The 23455-nt window shown below is 41.2% G+C and overlaps 2 protein-coding genes across 2 annotated transcripts; one reads left to right on the forward strand and one right to left on the reverse strand.

Annotated features, from left to right (window-relative positions):
• The first annotated feature begins 1917 nt into the window (after positions 1-1917).
• On the forward strand, positions 1918-7490 carry LOC6034734. The gene is made up of 5 exons (XM_001844962.2): positions 1918-2148; positions 2217-2270; positions 2928-4358; positions 4434-4754; positions 5451-7490. Exons 1-5 carry the CDS (start codon positions 2124-2126, stop codon positions 6653-6655), a joined length of 3036 nt encoding a protein of 1011 aa, XP_001845014.1. The 5' UTR covers positions 1918-2123; the 3' UTR covers positions 6656-7490.
• Positions 7491-17500: 10010 nt separating this feature from the next.
• On the reverse strand, positions 17501-22903 carry LOC6034733 (glycine dehydrogenase (decarboxylating), mitochondrial). The gene is made up of 6 exons (XM_001844961.2): positions 22499-22903; positions 22207-22285; positions 18634-20504; positions 18321-18575; positions 17794-18258; positions 17501-17677 (listed from the first exon to the last, which is right to left on the reverse strand). Exons 1-6 carry the CDS (start codon positions 22715-22717, stop codon positions 17564-17566), a joined length of 3003 nt encoding a protein of 1000 aa, XP_001845013.1. The 5' UTR covers positions 22718-22903; the 3' UTR covers positions 17501-17563.
• Positions 22904-23455: the final 552 nt, after the last annotated feature.

The raw sequence follows: 23455 nt of genomic DNA on the forward strand, positions 1-23455 counted from the left end.
CATGGGAAGCTTGGTATAAATAAAAAATATTTTTGTTTTTACTGTGCGCAGTATGCGCGTGATATTGTCGCTCTGGCACTAAACCGAATCGAGCGATTTCCACTCTCGCCGCACTTTTCCTCTCCGCCTTTTTCTGCCAAGCTTTATTTGGTATTACCCGATCAGAGTGTAGCCAAGTTTGTTATGATCCCAAGTAACCATCCTGCACTAAAAGAAATCATTAATAGGCTGTAAACCAGCATTCCACAGCTAATCTGCATTAAAACAGCTAGCCTTAGAGCAAATCAGCTCTAAAACAACTGCTCTAGCAAATGCTGAAATGCAGCTCATTTAATGCTGCTACCAGCAACACTGCCTAATATTTTCCCATTAAACTGGCAACACAGTTGAGATGTGAAAGAGAAAGAATGATGAAAACCAAAACAATATATCTCTGGCTCGCTCATCCCTCACGAAAATCAACCAGCTGAGGAAAAACGGAACGGCTGTCGGTCGCAGCTGAGATTATCCAATTCCGATATTTTGCACGATTATTTTATGTTCAATGAGGTGAAATTGCGGCGAGAATTGCGGTGTTACCAAGGTGTAGCACAATAGAAAGGGAACCATCACTTCTGCTGGACAGATTTCTTAGACTAAGAGGATGGATGTTGGCATTTTGGGGGCCAGTTTGGTATCAAATGCAAACGGCAATTGCTTGGGATTCCACCGTAAGAACCACAATTTTTTTTTTAATTGCTTTCAAATGTTTCTCCGTTGAGAGTTGGTCATGCTGTTCCGGGGTTGCAAACACACCGTTGATGAATCTGTCCAAGTCCGTCGTTTGGCTTCCTTTTTATGATTAATTAGTCTCGAGAAAAAGTTAGCACATTCCAGTACGAAATGCAACTTACATATACAACTAAAACTGCGCCCGAATCCCACCGCCTATTTAGGCATGACGGCAAGCGTGCATGATTCGATCAACGAAAAACATCAACAACCCATGCCTGGCATCAAGTCTCCAACACCAAGCTTTTCATCAAATAAATTGTTCCCCCCTCTCAGCCAATTTCCTCCCATCAAGCTGTGTCGGTAAAGAAGTAAACAAACCGAAAATAGAACTGGGGTAGGAGGACGAGAGAGAAAGAGATGACAACATTTTTGCATCTCATATTTTTTGACGTTTTGCAGGGCCGGATCAAGAACAGTAGGGGCCTAGCTCTAAACCAGAAATATAAAGTCCAAACTCAGCTGCAAATCAGCTGTAAAAGCGCTTTTCCAGCAATTTCCAAAACAATTCAGCTGTTATTAATTGCAGGTAAAGCGCTGTTAGTGCTGAACAATTACTACTTTTAGTGCTGATTGGTTACTTGGGATTCCTCCATGTTGTTTTGATTGGCGAAATTTTTTGTCGAGGGATGAAACATTTTTTTTTGTTTATTTAATAAAAAAACAAATAAAATATTTACTATTTTTATCTTCAAAAATGCCCATCATTATCATCCAAAACATCCGACGGCAACACGCAAGCACTGATGCTATTTATTTTGCAAAAAAATGCGGAGAGAAAAAGTGCGGCGAGAGTTGAAATCGCTCGTTTCGATTTGGTGCCAGAGCGACAAAATGTTGTCAGTGACGTTTCAGCACAACATATCGTTACACTCAGAAATGATGTTAATAAGTTTGCGAAGCGTAGTGTCGGAGAAGTCGCCGCAAAAATTCGATTTATTTCCGAAACCACAATATTAATCTCAACCCCCACGATGGCTGCCTTTAGCATCCCCCTGGTATGTTTTTATGTGTTCAAATAAATATCTGTACATTGCGGCAACGCTGATGGCAACCCTGCCCGCTACCAACGCAGTTCGCCCGTACTCTACCTGTCAGGCGAGTTTGCTCTACCTCGCCGGCCTGAAAAAGCCGCAGTTTCCTGAACGATCCAGGTCATTGTTCGCTATCCTCTCGTGCCGTGAACATCGTCGGAGTGTGGCTCTCGGTTTTAACTGCTATTACAAGAAATTTTAAAGCTTTTTCAAAGTGAACCAATCTGGTTTATTCTTCACTAAAGGAGAATTATTTGTGCATTAATAAACTAATTTTGAACTTTTGAGCTCGTGTGTGTGTTCTAAACTTTCACCATCATGTCTGACGCCACCAAGCCAGTTGGTAAGTAGAACGGGGCCAATTCCTGGAAAATGGCGTCCTTATTTCCTTCTTTCTTTTATTTATTGTAGAGAAGACCCAAGACGGAACCGAAAACGAGGGCGACGCTCCGAAAACCGACAACGGTAAGTGTACTTCTGGGCATTTTTTCACCGAGCCATAATGGCGGCTTGTCCCCAGGGCGGAACGCTAGCGTTACTTCCTGTGAATCATCTTGCAGAAGAGAAAACAAAATGGCGCCGATGCCTCCGCCACCATCATTACTAGCGCTAATCGATATCTGGGTTGAGGTTGGGCGCTACGCTTTTTTCTTTCGTTCTACGATCAAGGTTTTTTTATTGGCGACCGATGTGCAAATCGTGACATTCTATTTTTATAGAGGGATTTCAACGTGGACGTGGAATAACAAATACGGTGAAATTTGTATTAAATTATGTTTCATCACTTGCCGGGCGCGCCATTTTGGATTTTTGGGTGGCTTGGCTTGCTTTGTTGGTACCGTTATTAGCTGACGTCGGCTTTTAGTTGGAAATGGTCGACTTTGATGAGATCAAATTCAATTTGAAACCTTTCCACTCCATCGTATGCCTTTCTATTACTTTTTGCATCGCTTTTCTAATTTGTTTAGCAAAACTTGTACAATTTAATTCAATTGCGGGTTTGTCGAAGCAGCCTTTTGAAGAGTTTCACTTGGAGTCGGCCCGCCATTTTGCTTTAGAAAATCTTTTTCCCACTATTTTGGCAATATTAAGGACTAATTTAATTGATGCTTCTTTTTCTAGAGCACCAACGCAAGATCAACGTTGGAAATTTGCCCTCGGACATCACCGAGCAGCAGCTGCGTGACCACTTCAGCGGTTACGAGATTGAGCGCGTCGACATCTACCACTACCGGAAGTACACGCTTGCGCTTTTGCTGTTCAAGGAGAAGGATGCCGCTGCCAAGGCCGTCGAAGAGAAAGAACACTCGACGTTGCGTGGTCGCCGTATTCGCGTCCACCTGGAGTACATGACCATCCGTCACATTAAGCGCGAAGTGATTGTGACCGTGCTGGACGATGAAAACACGACTGAGGATCAGCTGTGGGACAAGATTAAGGCCGCTGGCGTCGAAGTGACTTCCGTGCTGGTCTTCTACCCGCTGGGATACGTCGCGTTGGACAAGGAGGCCGACAAGCCGGCCATTCTTGAGAAGCTGACTGCTGCGGGCTTCAATGCGCATGACGTGAACCAACGGGACCAGAACCAGCATCTTGACATCTGGCGTGCGGCCAAGCTGTTCTTCCGCAATCGCAATCGCGTCCAGCTGCTGAACATTCCCACCAAGTGGATTGAGGATAAGGAGGAAATGAAGAAGCAGTGCGCCGAAGGAGGCGTCATCACCGAGGCCGTCTCGAACAACGTCAACCAGAGTTCTTCCAACTACGCACGCGTGTTTTACGAAACTGAGGAGCAGGCCATCAAGGCTGCTGCTTCGCTGAACGGACGCATCGTCGAAGGCAAGCGCATCCACGCTCTGCACCTGGGCTCGGCCCTCATCCCCAACTACAAGACGTCGGTGTACGTTACGTCGCTGGAGAAGACCGTAACCGAGGAGAACGTGTACGACCACTTCAAGCAGTTTGGAGAGATTGAGTTTGTGAACCGACGCAACTGCAACGATGCTGCCATCGTGTGTTTCAAATCGGCCGACTCGGTCGAGAAGGCTATCGCCTGCACCAAACTCCCGGCTCCGACCGAGGCTGACAAGGACGCTACCACCGAAATCACGGTGAAGAAGTACGACGGACCTCTGCTGCTGCGTACTTTGGCCATGAAGCGTAAGCTGAAGACGAACGAAGATGGTACCCCGGCCGACCCGGAGGAAAAGACCAAGGAAATGGCGGATGTACTGAAGAAGCTGCAAGCATACCATCCCGTTTTCGTCGGCAACGTTCCGCTTAACTGCCCGCCGCTCGAGCTCAAGCGGTACTTTGCCCAGCATGGTCCGATCAAGTTCATGTTCTCGCCGCAAATCGTGACGTACCAGACGAGCGCGCCGCACCCGGTCAAGACCTTTATTATCTACTACAACTTCCGCCCGAGTGCGCTCAACGCCTGCAAGTTCTTGGACCACAAGTTCTTCGGTGGCCATCGTCTGCACGTTCTTCCGCTGCGTGGGGAGCTGAACTTTGACGTGAAGAAGACCGTCAAGATCACCAAGATTCCCTACCGTAAGTAACTTAAATCACTTGAATTCTTCAGAATTCTAACGTTTTTTTTCTCTCTCTGTTCATGCCATTTTGCAGTGTCCGAAGATGCGCTGTTCAAGAAGGTCAAGCCGTACGTCGGCAAGATCAACCGCATCGTAAAGAAGACCCGCGTGGCTGCGTACATCGAGCTGAACGATCTGGCCGACGTTGACAAGTTCATGGACGTCGACGCCGCCGATCACCCGTTGAACAAGGCCAAGATGGAACCAATCTCGGCCAACACGAGCGTGCGTCTGTACGACGAGAACGACACGCGCGTGCTCCGTGGCATCGCCAAGATCATCGCCAAGAATCCGGACATGCTGAAGAAGGTCGCGCCAGGCCAGCTGAACAAACGCCCGCGGCTGAACGGACCCGGTAAGAGTTTGGATACGGTTTCTGTCTGTCTTCTCTATCTTTATTTCAGAATCCCTCATCGGAAATTCCCAACATGAATACAGGATAGGGTGGTCCAAAATGTAAATTGTTGATGCTTAGAACTTGAGCTTAAATCACAACTGGAAAGCAGTGGCCATTTTTACGCACTTTCTTCAATTTTCGTCCATAATATGCAGAATATTTTTGCTAAAATTTTACAACTTACTCGTAACATTTTTTTTTTATTTTTGACAAATTTTAAAACTTAGATAAAATTTGAAATACTTTATTAAAATCATACCTTGGACCACCTTACACTGGAACCGTACACAGGAACGCAGCCATCGCATTGTTGATGTTTTGTGTTTCGGTAGTAGAAGTAGTAACCGTAGTACCTTCTCTTCCCATCCCACTTTTCCAATTAATTCTTGTCCGCTCTCCTCGGATCCTTTCAAAGGTTTTAAAAACAAACTTCAAAGTTTATAATGATAAAAGTGATCCATACTTTCGCGTTTGTTCAAATTTTGAGGGTGTTTTTCAACACCATCCTCTGTGAGAACTGTTGTTAATTATAAACTATGAAGATGATTTAAATTTCGTTTCTGTTCCTGGTCACCGTTTCGACTCAGACAAACAGAGATTTTGTTTTTTTTTGGTTTCAAATTTGTGTACTACAACGAACGTTTCATTTTACAGGTACATTTAACCAAGGCCCTGTTGGCTTCAATCCTTCAAACAATATGAACAATCCCCAAGCGATCCAAGATTTGTTGCGTCTTGCGTTTATGTCTGGCAAGAACGTAGGCGAGAGTTTGGCCACTGGCCAGGGCTCGTTCAATGCTCCCGATCCACCACTGGCCAATTCGAACAATTTCGGCGATGGTGGCTTCCGGGGCAATAATAACCGGGGTGGCAATAATCAGATGGGCGGCGGACAGTCCAACTTCCGGCCGAATAACCGCAACAACATGAACAACCAGAACAACCAAAATCGGCCCAACAATAATTTTAACAATGCTGGCGGAAATAACTTCCAAGGAAATGCACAGAATGCAAACCGTGGAAACAACCAGGGCAATGCGAACAACCGCAACCCAAGTCAGAACCGTGTGCAGGGTCAAGGTCAGGGACAGGGGGGCGTTCAGCAAAACCGTAACGTTACTCAGCAGCAGCAAAACAAGCCCAACGTTCAAGGTGGGGGCAATCTCAATCTGGGCCAAAACCGACCGCAGAATCAGCAGGGGGGCAACAACGTGAATGTCCGCAACAACAGTCAGACGCGTAACCAGAACCAGGGCAATCGTAACAACAACAACTTTGCCTCGGACGACAACTCCTTTGGCTCCGGTGGAGGCGGTGGCAATTATAATGCCCGCTCCAACAACAATTTTTCAAACAATGACTTTTCCAACGACTCTTTTGGAAACTCCAACGATGGAGGAAATTCTTTCGGAAACCAGCGCAACTTTAACAACCGACAAAATCAAAGTGACTCTTTTGGTGGAAACTCCTTCGGGGGTGGAAACAACCGATTCCAAAACAATGACAATGGTGGAAATAACTCGTTTGGTAACAACGGTGGCAATTTCAACAACCGTAACAACCGTTTCGCTGATAATAATGATAACAGTGACAATGTCGGAGGAAATGGGGGTGGTTTTAACAATCAGAAGAATTTCCAGCGTAAGCAATTTGGCGGAAATAACAACCAGGGTGGTGGTGGCATGTCCTTTGGCGAGTTTAACTCGAACTCGAACCGCAACAACTTTGGCGGAAACGGAAATGGAGGAGGTGGTTTTAACAAGTGGAACAACAACTCCAACAATTCCGGACAGTCCAACAACAATCAAAATCAGTCCGGTGGTCGCCTCGCTGGCACGATCTTTAGCCGCCGTTTCTAAGTGTCGCCACCCCACCACCCACCAACGAGACATTTAATAACTTATTTTCTTCTTTTTTACAAGAAAAGTATCTTGTATATATGTAGTAGAGTGTCACAGCTTTCTCTGTGTGACTCAGGCCCCGTTAGGAGGAGAAAAATAAGGAGATTTGTGTGTGCGAGAGAGAATTTTAGACATAGGAAGAACAAACTAATGTAAACTTATTTTAAGAGTTCATTTGCTTAAAACAAAAATAACAAAACGTACGAAAGCGAGAGAGACCTTTAATTTATCCTGATTGATTTTTTTGTCCATATTTTTAATTTGAAAGACAGATTTAAATCTCATTAAATTGATCGTCGTACCCCCCCGCAAAGCACAGCAGTGCGTCATCAGCACAGCAAAGAAAATAAAATAGATATTAGGAACGTTAACTTGTAATCACACATTAACATAAAATATAACAGAAGCGTTCGATTCTTTCGCAAGGTCGGATACAGTGAATAAATTATGTTTTTAATTTGATCTGCAAACGCAACGATGTCTTTACAGTTTAATGTTTTTGACAAGCTATGAATAAAAATGATAAACAAAAAAACAAACAAACCAATAGATGCAGCTCACGTACAGTTTCTTGATGTGATGTCACACACACTCACACAATTTGTCTCTTAAAATAAAAGATAAAAAAGTACTCTTTCTCGCTACTAGATGGCGACATGCCCCTGCTGCTGATAAAATTAAATAATGACAAACGTACCCGCTAAATAGTTCACGTAGTTGAATTAAATAGTAAACATCGCATCGCATTTATGCGCGGTGAACTTATAATAGGCCCAACTGAAGAAAAAAAAAATTGGTGTGAAACTTAAATAAAATGTGAAACACTGAAAAAATACAAACAACAAAAAATATTTGGTTTTTTAATTACAAACTGCTCACATGACGTCTTAATTTTTATTTCATGGTCACAAGAAATTGCAGCACATTTGCAATGTCTCTGTTGCAAAACAAAGTATAAATAAATAAATACACATAATCTGCTTTTTAAAGCAGACAAATTTCCAAACAAAAAAAAAAACATATAGTGTGTGCTGCTAAATCTTGCATGAATGAAATGGTTTGTTTCTTTGATTTTAGGTTCCATCCGAAAAATAAAATACAAAAGTCGCATTCGGTGTGTATTTTTCTGTCGCATTTTCGCGGAATTTTCATTCAGTTTTGCCAACGTGTCGTTTAAAAAATAATCCCCCCGTCAAATTATTTCTCAAAACAGCTGTCGCACGTTCCGGGCTGTAAAATTAGGTTTTCTTTTTCGCGATGTCATTTTTTTGTCAGTGTTCATTGATTTAGGCGAATTTCCAGCCAAGAAAAATAAAATGATGCCAGTGTAGCAGCAACTTCGCAATCACACTTGACCTAAAAATCGGTGCTGATTCAACACAACTTGTTTACCTAGAGAGAAAAATTGAAACAGTGATTATAATAAAAAGAACGATTGGCTTTAGCCACAAAAAGGAAAACAGTCAGAAGGAGTACAAACATGAGATGATTTAAATGTTTATCCAATGAGATTGCTCGTAAGTATTACATTTAAGCAATTGAGCTTAAAATCTTCTAAATTTAACATTAGTTGTTGGGCTTTAAAACGTCCGAAAATGTGTGTTTTTTTATGAGAAATACACACACACACCTCAGTATTTTACCACCATCAAAATGTATTTTTTTTTGTATTTGTTTTAGATTATCGCATTAATTCTAACATTTGTACTGTATTACTTTCTATTGAGATTTTATCTTTCACTTCTCATCGAATGTTCTTTCTCTGCACGGAGAGAGATACCTTTAAGGCCCCCCTTTTTTAAGTGTAATTTTTATTTCTACTCTGTGATCGCCAGTGGATCAGAAACGCGCGCCGCCCCTCCCGCCCCATCTTTTTTTACTTTTTGAAGTAAATTTTTGCCATTTTTCCCCGTCCGAAGATCCTTAAAAGATCCTTTTTTGTTTCTATTATTTTTAAACATTGCCAAAACACTGTTTACTCTAAATTTGATCTACTTTTAGGCTGAGCCATGAAGCGCTTTCACCTCCTCTTGGTGGGAGACAAGGTATTGGTAAGATTGTGGGTCAGCGAGATTGTGTTTATGTGTTTATGGTAAGATGTTTAGTTGTTTGAGATTGCTCGTAAGTATTACATTTAAGCAATTGAGCTTAAAATCTTCTAAATTTAACATTAGTTGTTGGGCTTTAAAACGTCCGAAAATGTGTGTTTTTTTATGAGAAATACACACACACACCTCAGTATTTTACCACCATCAAAATGTATTTTTTTTTGTATTTGTTTTAGATTATCGCATTAATTCTAACATTTGTACTGTATTACTTTCTATTGAGATTTTATCTTTCACTTCTCATCGAATGTTCTTTCTCTGCACGGAGAGAGATACCTTTAAGGCCCCCCTTTTTTAAGTGTAATTTTTATTTCTACTCTGTGATCGCCAGTGGATCAGAAACGCGCGCCGCCCCTCCCGCCCCATCTTTTTTTACTTTTTGAAGTAAATTTTTGCCATTTTTCCCCGTCCGAAGATCCTTAAAAGATCCTTTTTTGTTTCTATTATTTTTAAACATTGCCAAAACACTGTTTACTCTAAATTTGATCTACTTTTAGGCTGAGCCATGAAGCGCTTTCACCTCCTCTTGGTGGGAGACAAGGTATTGGTAAGATTGTGGGTCAGCGAGATTGTGTTTATGTGTTTATGGTAAGATGTTTAGTTGTTTGATAGTTAATACAAATATTGTAAGCGTTGATTAAGTTCAATGCAAGAAAACCAACCCTTTTAACCGATTGTCAATGTCAACGAGTAAGTTATGAGTTAACCGATTGTCACCAAACTACAACGAAGCGTACGTGCGATATCCCGAACCGTGCCGAGCTGCATCCGAATTAAATTGTAAACAAAAACTAATCGAAAGGATTGTCCATTCGCGTGAATCATCCAAGGATCAACTGTGTGATGTTCCTTTGAGTGGCAAATGGTAAGGGCCCATTTCGGGACGCACACTCACACAGTCACCGGAGGTTGACACGAATGGACCTCTGTAATCGAACCAATGATAATGACTGTGGCTTTTCTCACATACAAACGCCACGCGCCAAACCCAGACACATTCGATGACGAACGGTACTACCAGTCGATAACGCCCACGCCGGCCCTTCCGGTTCCGGCCACAATCCAGGCCGTGGCCCCGGCAACTGCCGCGACGACGGTCATCACGAGCGACAATTCCTTCCAGTCGGAGTACATACCCGTTCCCCGGGACGAACGGTACGAGTTCCCGGCGAGCATGATGTCCCGGGACGCTCGGATGTACGAAACGGGCCTGGTCGCGGCAGCAGACAGTGCCATCTCGAATCCGGTTCCGCTGTACCGGGACGATCGCCACTACTACCCGGTCAGTACGATCACCAGTTCGTACATACTGGACAACCGGCAGTACGAACAAACGATGAACTCTCCACCGATGATGCACGATCGGTTGTACCAACCGACGACGCACACCATCACCAGCGGAATGTTGTACAACGAGCGACACTACGAAGCGGCCACGAACCCGATCGGGAGTCTGTCGAATCTCGTGACCGCCAACGAGTGCCACGGCGTCGAAATGATGATGCGCCAAGACGCGGTCGCTGCGGCGGCCGCCAGTGCTGCCATCGTAGAACACGGTGCCGAAGTTGCATGGGGCAGGGCGGAAATGGAACGCCAGGACGAGATTGACCGTCAGTATCTCGTGTTACTGCCCCGCGAAGACAAAATCGAGCCCCAAGATGATCTCTGAACACCTCCGGCACAGTTTGAACGAGCATCTCCTACTATATACAAAAGTTACAATTATCGGTTGCTAAATGCCTTATAAAGAAAAACGAACGAAAATTTACTAGTATCCAATTCAAAGATTGAAGAAAAAGCAATTAACACTATTCTAAACAAAGTAGGAAGAATAAGAAAACATGTTTGTACGTTGGTTCTTTTTTAGGATTTTTTTTTCTTTTCTATGACGAATTGGATTAGGGACAATAACTATGATAACAACAACAATTTATTCACGGACAACATACATTACCAACACCTAGGGCGTTTCTTGGTAGATAATATTTGAATAACAGAAAATACTCAGTTCACTAACACTTACGAGAATCTATTACTAAAACAGAAAACAACCGTGAGCAATTCTCTACGTTTTCGCAAGTTCATTTTTGGAGTTTTTTTTGAAAAGGACCAATAAACCAAATTTTCAATTTTTGCTTTTTGGGTGTTTTTTAATACCCCTGACTCAAGGCGGTTCTAAAAACACCCAAAAAGAAAAAACTGGAAAATTGGTTTATTGGACCTTTTCAAAAAAAACTCCACATTTTAAGATGTAATTTTTGTTTTGGATGCAACTTGCTCAATCCTCATGTCTAAAGAAGTCATTTTGCTTAGTAATTTCTCAAATATTAATAAAATAAGCAAAGGAATCCACTTTAACTACCCCCAGGTCTTTTGTGGCCTCCGTTGCAAGTTTCAGCTCATTTCTATCACCCAAAACCTCTTTTACGCAAATGGACCGACGCGTATTACTTTCCTATCCGATAGAAGGTGTGATCATGCAAATCTCGTCTCGAAAAATGCCACCGGGTCCGTCCGGGAATGAACCCAGGCCTTACTGGGGTGAGAGACTACCACGCTAGCCACTACACTACCGGACCCGGTCCAGTGATTAGGTTTAATGTATTAAACATTCACATAAACAGTGTTTGTGTTTTGGGAAAGTGATTCAATGCTTCTTGGACATATTTTTGCCTACTTTTTCTATCATTTTCAAATGACGAAACGTTCTACTTGTCATCGCTGAAATTAATAGTACTGCAAAGAACTTTTCAGCCCTTCTGTATTGGAATTTGACACTCATGGAAAAAATCTGTTTCAAAGGGTGTTTTCTGGATTTGCTAAAAATATTGTATGCAACTCACTTGTTTTTATACAGCAACCGTCGTATTTATCCAACTCGGTAAATCTCGATGCATAAAAACGTTGTGTACATAAAAATTGCAGTGCTTTAGGACCCTATTTTTGGCATTTTTCCAGTTTGACAAATTGCACCTAATGCCCTGAATTCAAGCAAAGCTTTTTGTCAGAACCCTGCCTAGAATCGTTCGACCATTCCTAGCAGAACTACCATCTCGATCGACAGCAATAATGAAGTTTGTCAAAGTCAAACGGGGCTGTGCCAAAGTACACCACAAAAACTTTCAGAAATACAAAATTGTTAAAATTCCTTGAAAAATATACAACGATTGACAACATCTAAACTAGTTTACTTTTAGACACAAGGAGTCGATGGAAAAGTAAAAACAAACATTACAAACGCAAAAAAATGCGAAAATCTAGAGAATTGTTTTACATACAAAATCAAAACGAAATGCAAATTAATCTTGTTGAGGAAGTAGAAAAAATAATTAATCTTGAAGATTGAAAAAAAAAAACAACAAAACTATATATATATATATATAAGAATTTATATTGGAAACAATAACTGGCCTTACAAATATTTATTATATTTACACGGAACAACGATACATAAATATTTAAAGCGAAAAAGCAAAGTGTAGGATTTTTTGTAAATATACAATGTTCCACTGCTGCGGACAACGATGTGTGAGTGTGAATCAACATCGCCAAACTTGGCAAAATTTGTACACTTGAATGTATCGACTTTATATTGATACCTAACGAGTATACTACACTAACTGACGATTTGGATGGCCGTTTAGTTGAAATGTATTTTTCTTTTTCGTTTCGTGTAGCAACAACAGGAGAAGCATACAAATATATATAAATTAAAAACAATATATAAAACTAATACACAACTATTGACAGCATGTTTAATGCGGCTTTAAATCAAAAAGTAAACAAGACATTTATGATAAAGAAAACACACTCACAAAATAAACTAGTGTAACATTGTTGGTGAACAAAGAACACAGGCGCGGTTAAAGATTGCGAGGTTATTTGTTTGTTATTTCCATTCGGAAATTTAACGAAAAAAGAATAATTCAACACAACCATGTTGCCTTTCCAAATAATAGATAAAAAGGCGTTAGCATTATTTCCAAGTTTTAATTGTATTGTATTGGATGTGTGATGTTTATTTTCTTTGATAGCATAAACACACATTTTCTTTGTATAGTTTTCCGTCACCGCGTTCACCGTGTAGAAGAAGCTAGAGCCATGAAAAGGAAGAAGGAATTACTGAAACAACATGTTATCGGAATTGTAGTGATATTTAGAAGTTATTAATATACAATTTGATATAAACCAATGATAGGCTATCACCAATGATAGAGACTAATACGCCTTCCAATATTCTATAAGCAGCTGAAGTTTTTTGATAGGCCATAGACGATTATTAACAATTCTCTTCGAACACTGTAGTTTTCGATAGGGCTAAAACAAAGGGAATTATTCCTTTCGAGTTCACAAAAAATACGCTAAAATATACAAAGTTTCCTGTCACATTTTGCAAAGCATAATTCTCATTTACTGGAAAATTACTTGAAATACTCAACAGCAAGAAAAAAAAAAGAGTAGCAGAGCAACAATGCAAGCCGCTGAGTAGCAAACTGACAAATGGTTTAGTTGGGATTACGCAAATTGTAGCAAACCACACTATTAAGTTTCCGGACTTTCGTTTTAAAAAGTATTTGAATAACAACGAAGAAGAAGTGCCTTCCAAACGAATGTTTGTCAATTGATCAATGTCCTTGCGTCACTCTCTCTCTCTCTCTTTCGCTTGTCTGCCGTCACTATTGGCGCTAATGTGCATCTTTTTCCTTAAGAGCCTAAGGTAATATTAATTTGCCGGCGAGTGCCAAAATCTGTGAAATGTCTTTAGTTTTAACGATCGAAAAATGATTATACCTTTTTATTACTGAAGATGGTCGGTTCTGCTGCAATTTGCTATTGAAATTTTTATTTTATTCCGTGTTCTAAACAGCTACTTGACGCTTCCTATGTATAATATAAACTACCGTTTTAGGCTCAGTCATCGCATACGCATCTCGGCTGTACCTAAAAGCACTGTTTTCGTTTGATACTTCACAAATAAATGCATATTTGATAAATTAAAAACATTTCATATGATTCGTGTCATTTCAAAGCATATCACAATCCGAAACGGGAAAATCTTACAAGCCCTAGTCAGCTACTCGTTATTTACAAATTGTCATTGGTAAGAGGGGGAAGGGGGGGGGGGTCAAAATGAGCCAACACGGATATCCTGGCACTGGCATTTATTTTACAATTGTATAGTGCAAGTGCAGGCCAAGGATTATTGATACCTAAGAGCATGCAATGGCTCTGATTTTGTTGTGTGCTCTTTGGTTGACGTCCAGGTAAGGAACATCCTGGAAGGAGCGCAACTGACTACATCCGTAGTTCTGTTAGATCATCCGTATTATCTTGATCAGAAGAGTATAGCTCTTTTTCCTTGCAAGTGTCATATTTTCTTACCTCCACGTTGGCTTGGCTTTCATGATGACCTAGCTGGTGGCCTGTGGAAACGGATCGTAAACCTTTGACTACCGCGGGTCAGAGTCGAGACGGCTAAAAGAAAGGGGCGCAACAATGTGGGAAAGGGAAGTAATTTGTGATTGTAGACGGTATTGTTTTGATTCGCAGTATGTTGAGTCAACTGCTGTGGATGTACCTGAAACATCGCACAACGGGTTTCTCTTCTCTTCATTCTCAGCTGCCACCTATCTCCTATTTTTATTTTGCTCTTCTGATTCCCAATTCTTCACTGATTCTTTTATTTAATATCCAACATTTGATTTTAATTTTACTAACTTTTGATTCTCTTATCTCTCAAAGATTTTCCACTCTTTTCTATCAATTGATACTGCTGTAACAAACTTTGTTTTGTTTTTTTTTCCCTAAAAATATACTTTTCCTTAATGTACTAGTAATATCAAGTCTATTTATCATTCGCCTAATCTTTTTTGATTTTATTGCGAATTATTATTATTACTTAGGTTCAAAACATTCGCTTCGCTAGGAGACGGTGATTTTAGCGGATTGCAGACTGGATTTTCGCCATGTGATGTGATGATTGTCTAAGCCCAAGTTGCCTAGGAATCGATAATTGGGAATAGAACCAATTCCACCTGAACCAGATTCTCACCACCATGGCAGCCGTCCATTGCCGGCCGCTCCCATCTCCACCGCGCACCAGGGACAAGGATAGGGGATTTGGAAGACGGGAAGTGTTGATGCTCCACTTTTTTCAGAGTATTAAGGGAAAATCTCCACGGTATCCTCAAGTAAGTTTCGCTTGGAGTTGGACGGTTTTTGGGAAGGTGAATGGTCTGAGGAGCCACCCTAGGCGAGTGGTAACGACCGTTTGCATTGTTGTTCGAATTCTTCGTGTGTTCTCATTTCTAATGGGAAAGCTTTCAATTCTTCTCATCTCTTATTGGATGAATTCTATCAGTCGCCCAGGCTATTTATAGCGAGGTATTTTTAGATTCAATTTCAACTGCCCAGTCACGACGTTCTAGCAGGATTCTAGCAGAGTTCTTACAGAGCTGGATATTCTTACAGCATTCTAGCAGAAATGTTCTACCGTTCTAGCAGGATTCTGACAGAACCAGCTCTGCTAGAATATTTCGTGACTGGGTGCGCTTGCAATCTTGCATGCAATCTTGTTTGAGTTCTGATGTTCAACTTGCATTCAATTGGGTACTAAAGCCCTGTGTCAATTTTCATGTACAACGTTAAAAAACACGATTAAACACCATTTCTGATCACTTTTTTTCATTTTAACGCAACATTTTTTTTTGACAAGACAACATTTTTTCGATGTATTAACTATGGTCCCCTTGGAACGAGCTGTCAAGTAGGAGCTTTTCTGTCAAGAAGGACCGCGAGATTAATTTTTCAAAATTGATTTAAAAATCCATTTTAAACTCTATGTGATCGTACAAAGGGTCATTGTAATCAGAAAAATAAGCTTAATCGCTGTAAACAATAATATCAGCAATCTAAGCTTCATTTTAGGACCCAATTTTGATTCTTTTGTCCGATTCTTGGATTCAACTATACCAGTCTAATTCCTCTTCAAGCTACCAATGCTCCACGGTTAAGTGGAAAGCATTTTTGCTTGCCAATCCTAAGGACAGGGGATCGAACCCCACCGTGAGCTTTTTCATGATTTTCCATTAATTCCAAATTTAATGAGTCCAGAACATTCTCGTTGGAAGCAGATGGGTATCGAACCCAGAACCATTCGCTTATAAAGCGAACATCGTAACCATTCAGCCACGACCGCTCCTTAGGACTTAGGTTCAAAACATTGTAACAAAACACCGCGACAGAAGAAATGGCAACAGATAAACAGACTCAACAATAGGGAAGATTTCAGGAGAAAACAATACACAGTAAATAACAATTAGTTTTTGAATTCAAACTAAAAATAAAACAGTTTTTGCTTTAATGAAAGTTGTTAGGCACACTTTAAATGGTTAGGCGCTTATACTTACATCAAACCCTACGTGATGTACCACCCCCGGCCGAGTTAAAATGCGTAAACCGGAAAAGAAGGTGTGCATGCCTGGCACGAACACTCAAAGCGTGTTCTAGCGTGCTGCTCGTACTGACTCAGAGCAAGGGTGAGATGTAGGTGTAAGGGCAGTGCGTGTTCGTCGGGAACCTAGTGCATAAGATCGGTCAAGGCCCGTTCTTACACTGAAAATTGCGAATTGCGAATGAAAGAATGGAATCACAATACTTGACGGAAGCCATGGTATGCGGATGGGACATCCATGAGCATGACACTAGAGGAGCTGACGATCTCGGGTTGCAAAATTTGAAAAAGGCATGCACGCAGAACTCGCTATTCTACAAAGGATTAAGCTTTATAACAAGCTTCCAGAGGCTGCAAAGATTTAGAGCAATATAAACGAGTTTAAACGGAGCTGCAAGGAGTTTGTACGGCAACGGCCGTTGGAGTAGAGTGACCGTCAGCCATCTTTATTATCGGTACGCATTCGCATGGAATCACGAATCTGGGTGCGGTTTAACGTGTAGACTTTCATTATTGTCATGATTTATCGTTCAAAGATATAAATTTTGCGTCGCTTTCAGTATTTTGACAAAATTCCTTCAATAAGTTGTTTAGAATAGTGCCCTACACATGCTGATTCCTTTTGGTAACGATTATCCCATTCCCTGTAAAGTTATGGAAATCGTCATTAATCAATGATTGCCAACTAGGACGTCAATGATTGTACCACAAAATTTTATAAATTTTGAAACACAATTGCTTTAGATCAAAAATTCCTTCAGTGGCTTCAAGAAGGCAACAGCCGGCACATGCTGATTCATTTTGGTGCAGAAATTCGCTAAATTGAATTTAATACAGAATATTTTATAGTGATGATCAATTTTCTTCGAAAATGATCAACGGCTTCACCTTAACCCTATGTGCTCAATGCGTGTGGAATTGCAAATGGTTCCAATACCCTAAATGGATGAATAATTGCTGCAATTTGTTTATAAAAAAAAGGACGAGGACGAGAAAAGAGAGATATGGATGGGCATTCACGGAAGTGGAGTAAGATAACAGGACACTCTCGAAACACGAACGAAGAATTATCGAAAGATATCTGCTCATAAACCTTTCATGCTACAAAAACTGTGTATGGGTAAGTGGTGGGCCATCCAAGGAAAAAAAAAAGATTAGATTAGAATAGAATAAAAATTGCTCAAAATCACTTAACTTCGTTTGATTATGACGGGGGTCCAAGTCAAAAATTAATTTAATTAAAAAAAAAAGACGTACAACTGACATTTGTATTATTCCGATCATGTTACATTGTTAGGACTTGAATTATTCGTAGTCAGGAACCATTGGCGGACACGTGCACACAAGATGCTTGTCACCGTACAGGTCGTCGATTCTGCCAACCGTTGGCCACACTTTAGTTTCCGGCTTCACGAATGGCTAGATGGTAGAAGGAAGAAAATAATAACGATTATTGAGATGCCAAATGAGCAAAAGGTAGCTCAATATCCTAACTGTTTTGATGCTTTGACAGTTGTTAATTAACAAGGTCTTACCGCAGGGAATGCTCCTAGTTCTCGAGGGTATGGTCTGTTCCAGTCGGATGAAATACTTTGCTTCTGGGTGTGAGGAGCCATCTTGAGTGGATTCACTCGAATGTCCAGGCGGCCTTCCTCGATGTCTTGAATTTCTCCGCGAATGGAAATCATGGCCTCGCAGAATCGATCCAGTTCCTCCTTGTCCTCCGATTCTGTCGGTTCGACCATAAGCGTGCCCGCCACCGGCCAAGACATTGTGGGCGCGTGAAAACCGTAATCCATCAGCCGTTTGGCAATATCTACAGCCTCAATGTTTGCGGTTTTCTTAAAGTCACGCACATCCATGATGAACTCGTGCGCCACCAATCCGGTGTTAGGATCAGTGTACAGAGTTTTGTAGTGGTCCTCCAGCCGTTTGGACATGTAATTTGCGTTTAGGATCGCCACTTGAGTTGCGCGGCGTAATCCACGACCACCCATTAACTGTAAGATTTAAAGAATTTATTTATTTGAAACATAGAACATAATTGTACTTTTAACATTACCTTGATGTATGCCCACGAAATTGGCAAGATTGACGAGCTACCGTACGGTCCAGCGCTGACGACACCGAAGCTTTGGTTTTCGATTCCGGCCAATGGATCAACAACCGGGTGAGTCGGTAAGAAGGGAATTAAATGCCCCTTGACGCCAATAGGGCCCATCCCTGGGCCACCACCACCGTGTGGAATGCAGAACGTTTTATGCAAGTTCAAGTGAGACACATCGCTGCCAAAGTCTCCTGGACGGCACAGTCCGACCTGATGAAATTGACCGAGGATTTTTATAAAAGCTCTAATGTATACCGATATAACTTACCTGAGCGTTCATGTTAGCTCCATCCAGGTATACCTGACCTCCGTGTTCATGGATGAGCTTACACACTTCCACCACGTTGTCTTCAAAGATTCCATTCGTTGAGGGATAGGTAATCATAAGGCAGGACAAATTTGCAGAATGCTGCTCAACCTTCTCCTTCAGATGGGCAATGTCAATTGTACCGGTGGCACTGTTCACGCGGATTGCTTCCACTCGCATGCCAGCCATCTGTGCCGAGGCAGGATTTGTCCCGTGGGCAGACATGGGAATCAGGCAAATGGTTCTATTGTGCTCACCACGTGACTCATGGTAGCTGCGGATCGCTCTGAGTCCAGCGTATTCTCCCTGGGCTCCACTGTTAGGTTGGAAGGAAATCTTATCGTATCCGGTGATTTCGCACAAATCCTTTTCCAGCTCCTCGAACATTTGTTTATAGCCCTTGGCCTGTTCGATTGGTACAAATGGATGAATTTCGTTGAAATGACGGAACGAGCAAGGAATCATCTCGGTGGTTGAGTTCAACTTCATGGTACAAGAGCCCAACGGGATCATTGAATGCACCAAAGATATATCCTTGTTTTCCAACTGCTTCATGTAACGAACCATTCTTGCTTCACTGTGATGCTTGTTGAAAATCGGGTGCGTCAAGAACGGGGAAGTACGCTTGAATTGAGATTTGTGAACGGACATTGATGTAGCAATGGGATCAGCCACGGTCGTTTCAATGTCCGGGCAGTTAAACACCCACAGCAAATCTGCGATATCGGAAGTCTTGACAGTCTCATCCATCGACACTCCGATCGATCCATCCTCGAAATAGCGCAAATTAATCTTCTTCGCTTCAGCTCTGGCTTTAACTTCCGTCGTGCTCATGCCATGGGGAACTACATGCAACGTATCGAAGAACATCTTGTTGAGCTGATCGTGACCAGCTTTTCTTAATCCAGCATTCAGAGTCAGCGCACAATTGTGAATGCGATTCGAAATTCCCTTCAAACCCTCGGGACCATGGTAAATTGCATACATGGCGGCCATATTGGCAAGAAGCGCCTGAGCAGTACAGATGTTGCTGGTAGCTTTGTCTCGTCTGATGTGCTGCTCCCTAGTTTGTAGGGCCAAACGATAAGCGTCCTGACCATCCATGTCCCTCGTAACACCAATCATTCTGCCTGGAATCAATCTCGTCAGCTTTTGTCTGCAGGCGAAGAAGGCAGCATGAGGGCCTCCGTAACCCAACGGCACGCCAAGTCTTTGGGCGGATCCAATCGCAATGTCCGCTCCGAATTCCGCTGGAGGGCGCAACAGTGTCAACGCGAGCAAATCCGTCGCAACTACCACCAAGGTTCCATTTTTTTTACAGTCTGCTGAAACTTGCTCGAAATTTTGCACATCTCCGTAAGTATCCGGGTACTGGAGTAAGATGCCAGATATTTCATGATCGCCGAAATCAATTTCCTTAACCGAACCGACCAATACCTCGATTCCAAAAGCTTCCAGACGGGTTCGCACCACTGCGACGGTTTGTGGATGCAACTTACGTGAAATGAAAATCTTCTTACGCTTATTGTGACGATGACACAAACTCATAGCTTCGGCGGCGGCCGTACCTTCGTCCAGCAATGAGGCGTTGGCTATTTCAAGGCCAGTCAGCTCTGTAACTAGTGTTTGAAAGTTCAGCAACGACTCCAGACGGCCTTGGCTAATCTCCGGTTGATAAGGAGTGTATTGTGTGGTCCAGCCGGGATTCTCGAAAATATTACGCAAAATCGGATGAGGTACCAAGCAATTGTGGTAGCCCATACCGATGTAGGATCTCCATACTTCATTTTTGTTAGCAATGGCTCGAATCCGTTCAATCAACTCATGTTCATCTGTGAATGAGAGCAAAGATTTATATAAATGATAAATGAAGACGCACAATGCCAATTTCTTTTAGCGAACTTAGTTATAGCATAGATCTGCCTTTATTGCCTCGACCCCCTACTAACTGCGTTACGTTACCCCTCCCCAATCCTATTAACGCCAATTCTCGAATACATCCGATCTAATCTGATGCATGCAAACGTAGTATATTTTTGAAAACTTTCTATAGGTAGTAGACATTAGAGATAGGGCCTTGGAAGCAAAATTGCACATTTCATTTTCTATCGGCTGTTTCCAATGAACCTTGCGGGCTTGTCTCTTTGCGGGGAGGCAATGAGAAAATATTATGCTGATTTGAAAGGAATATAGTAAATACTGTAAATACGTAATCATCACTGAGTGGTGATTCCGATTCTTTCATGAGGGATCGTTTACAGAAGAGGTTATCAGTAGTCAATTCGTTGTTTTTTCACTCGTTCAATGTCTGAATATGTTGCTGTTTTACGCATTTGAATTTCTTTTGCTTTTTTTTGCTCTGAATGAGCAATCCTTGGTTTTGGGTTTTTTAAAGGTTTTGACTAATCATAAAGCATGGTTCTTTTAAAAGACGTTTGAATTCATTTTATTTTTCAAAATAAATACTAAAATGTATATTTATTGGCCTCCGTTACAAACATATTTTCAAATGGTGCACAACGTACCATAACATTTGAACATTTTGTTCATGGTTCCCAATTTCATGAACGCTTGTTTGATTTTGTGAACTCTTTTTTCTCCGTGTACACAAGCGCGACTTCCGAAAGGTTAAGTTCAAATAAAATAAATTTTAAATTTAAATGTTACTATTTAGACTAAATGTTTTTCTTCAACCAAGTACTAACACAACATTGAGGGTAAATTTTTCCAAGCTTTTCAGATCATTTTACTAAAGTGGCTCATTCTGGCTCCTGTCCTGTGTATCCAAAATATTTTTAAAATATACCAAACTAGCAAAAATAACTATAACGCAGGAATTTTAAAAGATTTTCAGTTCAGCGCATAAATTTTGCAATATATTTTATGAACTCTCTTTTCTTTTGTTTTCGTGGTTTAGAGGCTATATTTATGATATAAATTAGTTCAAATAACTTAGGCTATGAAAATATAGTTTTTAAATTGTATTTCCTTTAACTCAGTTGACTGCAATTTATTTCCGATGAAATTTCGATTTAGGAGCCAAATACAAATCATGTGGACACATGAAGGAGAGGTTGGTGTGTCCACGTGGTTAGCGGATGGTCCAATTACATATTTTTGCAAAAACTTATTTTTATGAGTTTTTTTTTTCGATGCTAAGATCTGGTTAGGACCGAGTTACCTTTCGTAATTACAAGTTTAATTATTTGCTTATATTGGCAATTAGCGGCGAGAAATATTAAACTAGCCTAGGACAGAACGAGGAGAGACAGAATTGAAGATCGCGACAACAGTTTTTTCAAACCCTTTGGTGGATAGATCAGACAGGGCGCTGGCAGTTATAAGGGTAAAGGAGGTGAAGAAGCTAAGGGCCATTCATTCTAAGTGTAATATTTGGTTGAACTAGCTTTTTAGGGGCCTTCAATTAACCGACACAGAAGGTGTCAGAGAATGTCCCACATGGTTGGTACACGATAATTTCTTTTCGTGTTTCGTCATCTATGGGACGACCCCATTACATTAATAAATACTTACTCAGTGGGTCTTCAATGTTCAAAATTCTCTGGAACTTAATGGCAGTAGGGACAGCTTTTTCTGATAGTTCATCCAATGACTGAAAATAAAAAAAAATAGGTTTATTTTCCTTAAAATTTCACCACTGCATATCACTTTTCATAATTTCCGCTCGATGAGCTTAATGGTTGTTGATTCACGTAGAGTTCAAGTGTGAACAAAATCACTGATATTGTGTCCAACCAAAATTTTCTGTACGATCGTCAGCGTTATCGCTCAAAGCTGATTACAGTTTGTCAGCTTTTTTAATTACCTTAAAACCAATTGAATTTAACATGGTAACAACGTCCGTTTTGCGGGGCCCAATGTGGCGCGAGGCAAAATCCGGCTTGTTCGGAAATATTTCCTCCACGGTGGCAAGACATCGCTGGAACTGTTTGTTACTCAGCACTTGTATTTTCAGCCATGGATCGAGAAGTGTTTGTCCAGAGACAACACTCCTACACGATTTAGAAAGTATGGCGCGATGCATTTCAGTTGCACAAAATCGATACTAAATCTTTAAAACAATCAATAGGTTCAAAAACACATATTCGGCAGCATCCACACGAATGATAAAGAATCTACCATGCGTTGATCACTTTACACGTAGTCAATCGCTTCAGCTGAAAAACACTCGCTCCCCTCGACAATTTGCACAGGACTAAACCGATCGCTCGATCTTCAGTCTAGTTTTAACTCCGGGGCTTATCAACAACACACGAAGATGATTCGAATATGAATAGCTTCGACCCAAGGTACCCTATTTGTGATAGGTATGGCTGTATTTTAATTATGAGTTGGTGCCTTATTAGGTACTTTATTTGTTACAGGTATAAGGTTATTATTATTCACACATACTAGCGTACCACAGGACTTGCTGGCCGACACTCGTTTTTTTTTTCATTTTAGCCTGAAAAAATCGTGTACTTACTTACAACAATAACTATTTTAATTTGTCATTCGAAAGTTAATTTTCCCAAGAAGCAAACTTGTTGTTAAACAGTTCTAATAACAACTGTTCGACCAATTTCAGTCAGATAGTCAGTTGATAGAATATCTGTGTAACATTAGCCTGTCCCATTTTGAGGTCATGTCGAGGAATTTCAGGTGCTCACTTCTTAAATGGTAGATTATGATGTTAGGAACAATGTTTTCTTAGACAAGAAAAAATAATAAAATACTTTCTCGCACCCCCTAGTCGATTTACTGAAAAAAGTCACTTTTTTGA

The sequence above is a fragment of the Culex quinquefasciatus genome, chromosome 1 (genome assembly GCF_015732765.1).
Source record: "Culex quinquefasciatus strain JHB chromosome 1, VPISU_Cqui_1.0_pri_paternal, whole genome shotgun sequence".
NCBI lineage: Eukaryota > Metazoa > Arthropoda > Insecta > Diptera > Culicidae > Culex > Culex quinquefasciatus.

What these genes read in the sequence shown, in the direction of transcription:
- LOC6034733 (XM_001844961.2), bottom strand. Translation starts at nt 22,717, where the DNA reads ATGCATCGCGCCATACTTTCTAAATCGTGTAGGAGTGTTGTCTCTGGA. An exon ending in GAACATTGAAGACCCACTGA is followed by an intron (nt 20,505 to 22,206) that starts GTAAGTATTTAT and finishes TCTCATTCACAG; the next exon opens with ATGAACATGAGTTGATTGAA. An exon ending in TTTCGTGGGCATACATCAAG is followed by an intron (nt 18,259 to 18,320) that starts GTAATGTTAAAA and finishes TAAATCTTACAG; the next exon opens with TTAATGGGTGGTCGTGGATT.
- LOC6034734 (XM_001844962.2), top strand. Translation starts at nt 2,124, where the DNA reads ATGTCTGACGCCACCAAGCCAGTTG. An exon ending in TGACGCCACCAAGCCAGTTG is followed by an intron (nt 2,149 to 2,216) that starts GTAAGTAGAACG and finishes TATTTATTGTAG; the next exon opens with AGAAGACCCAAGACGGAACC. An exon ending in GATCACCAAGATTCCCTACC is followed by an intron (nt 4,359 to 4,433) that starts GTAAGTAACTTA and finishes GCCATTTTGCAG; the next exon opens with TGTCCGAAGATGCGCTGTTC.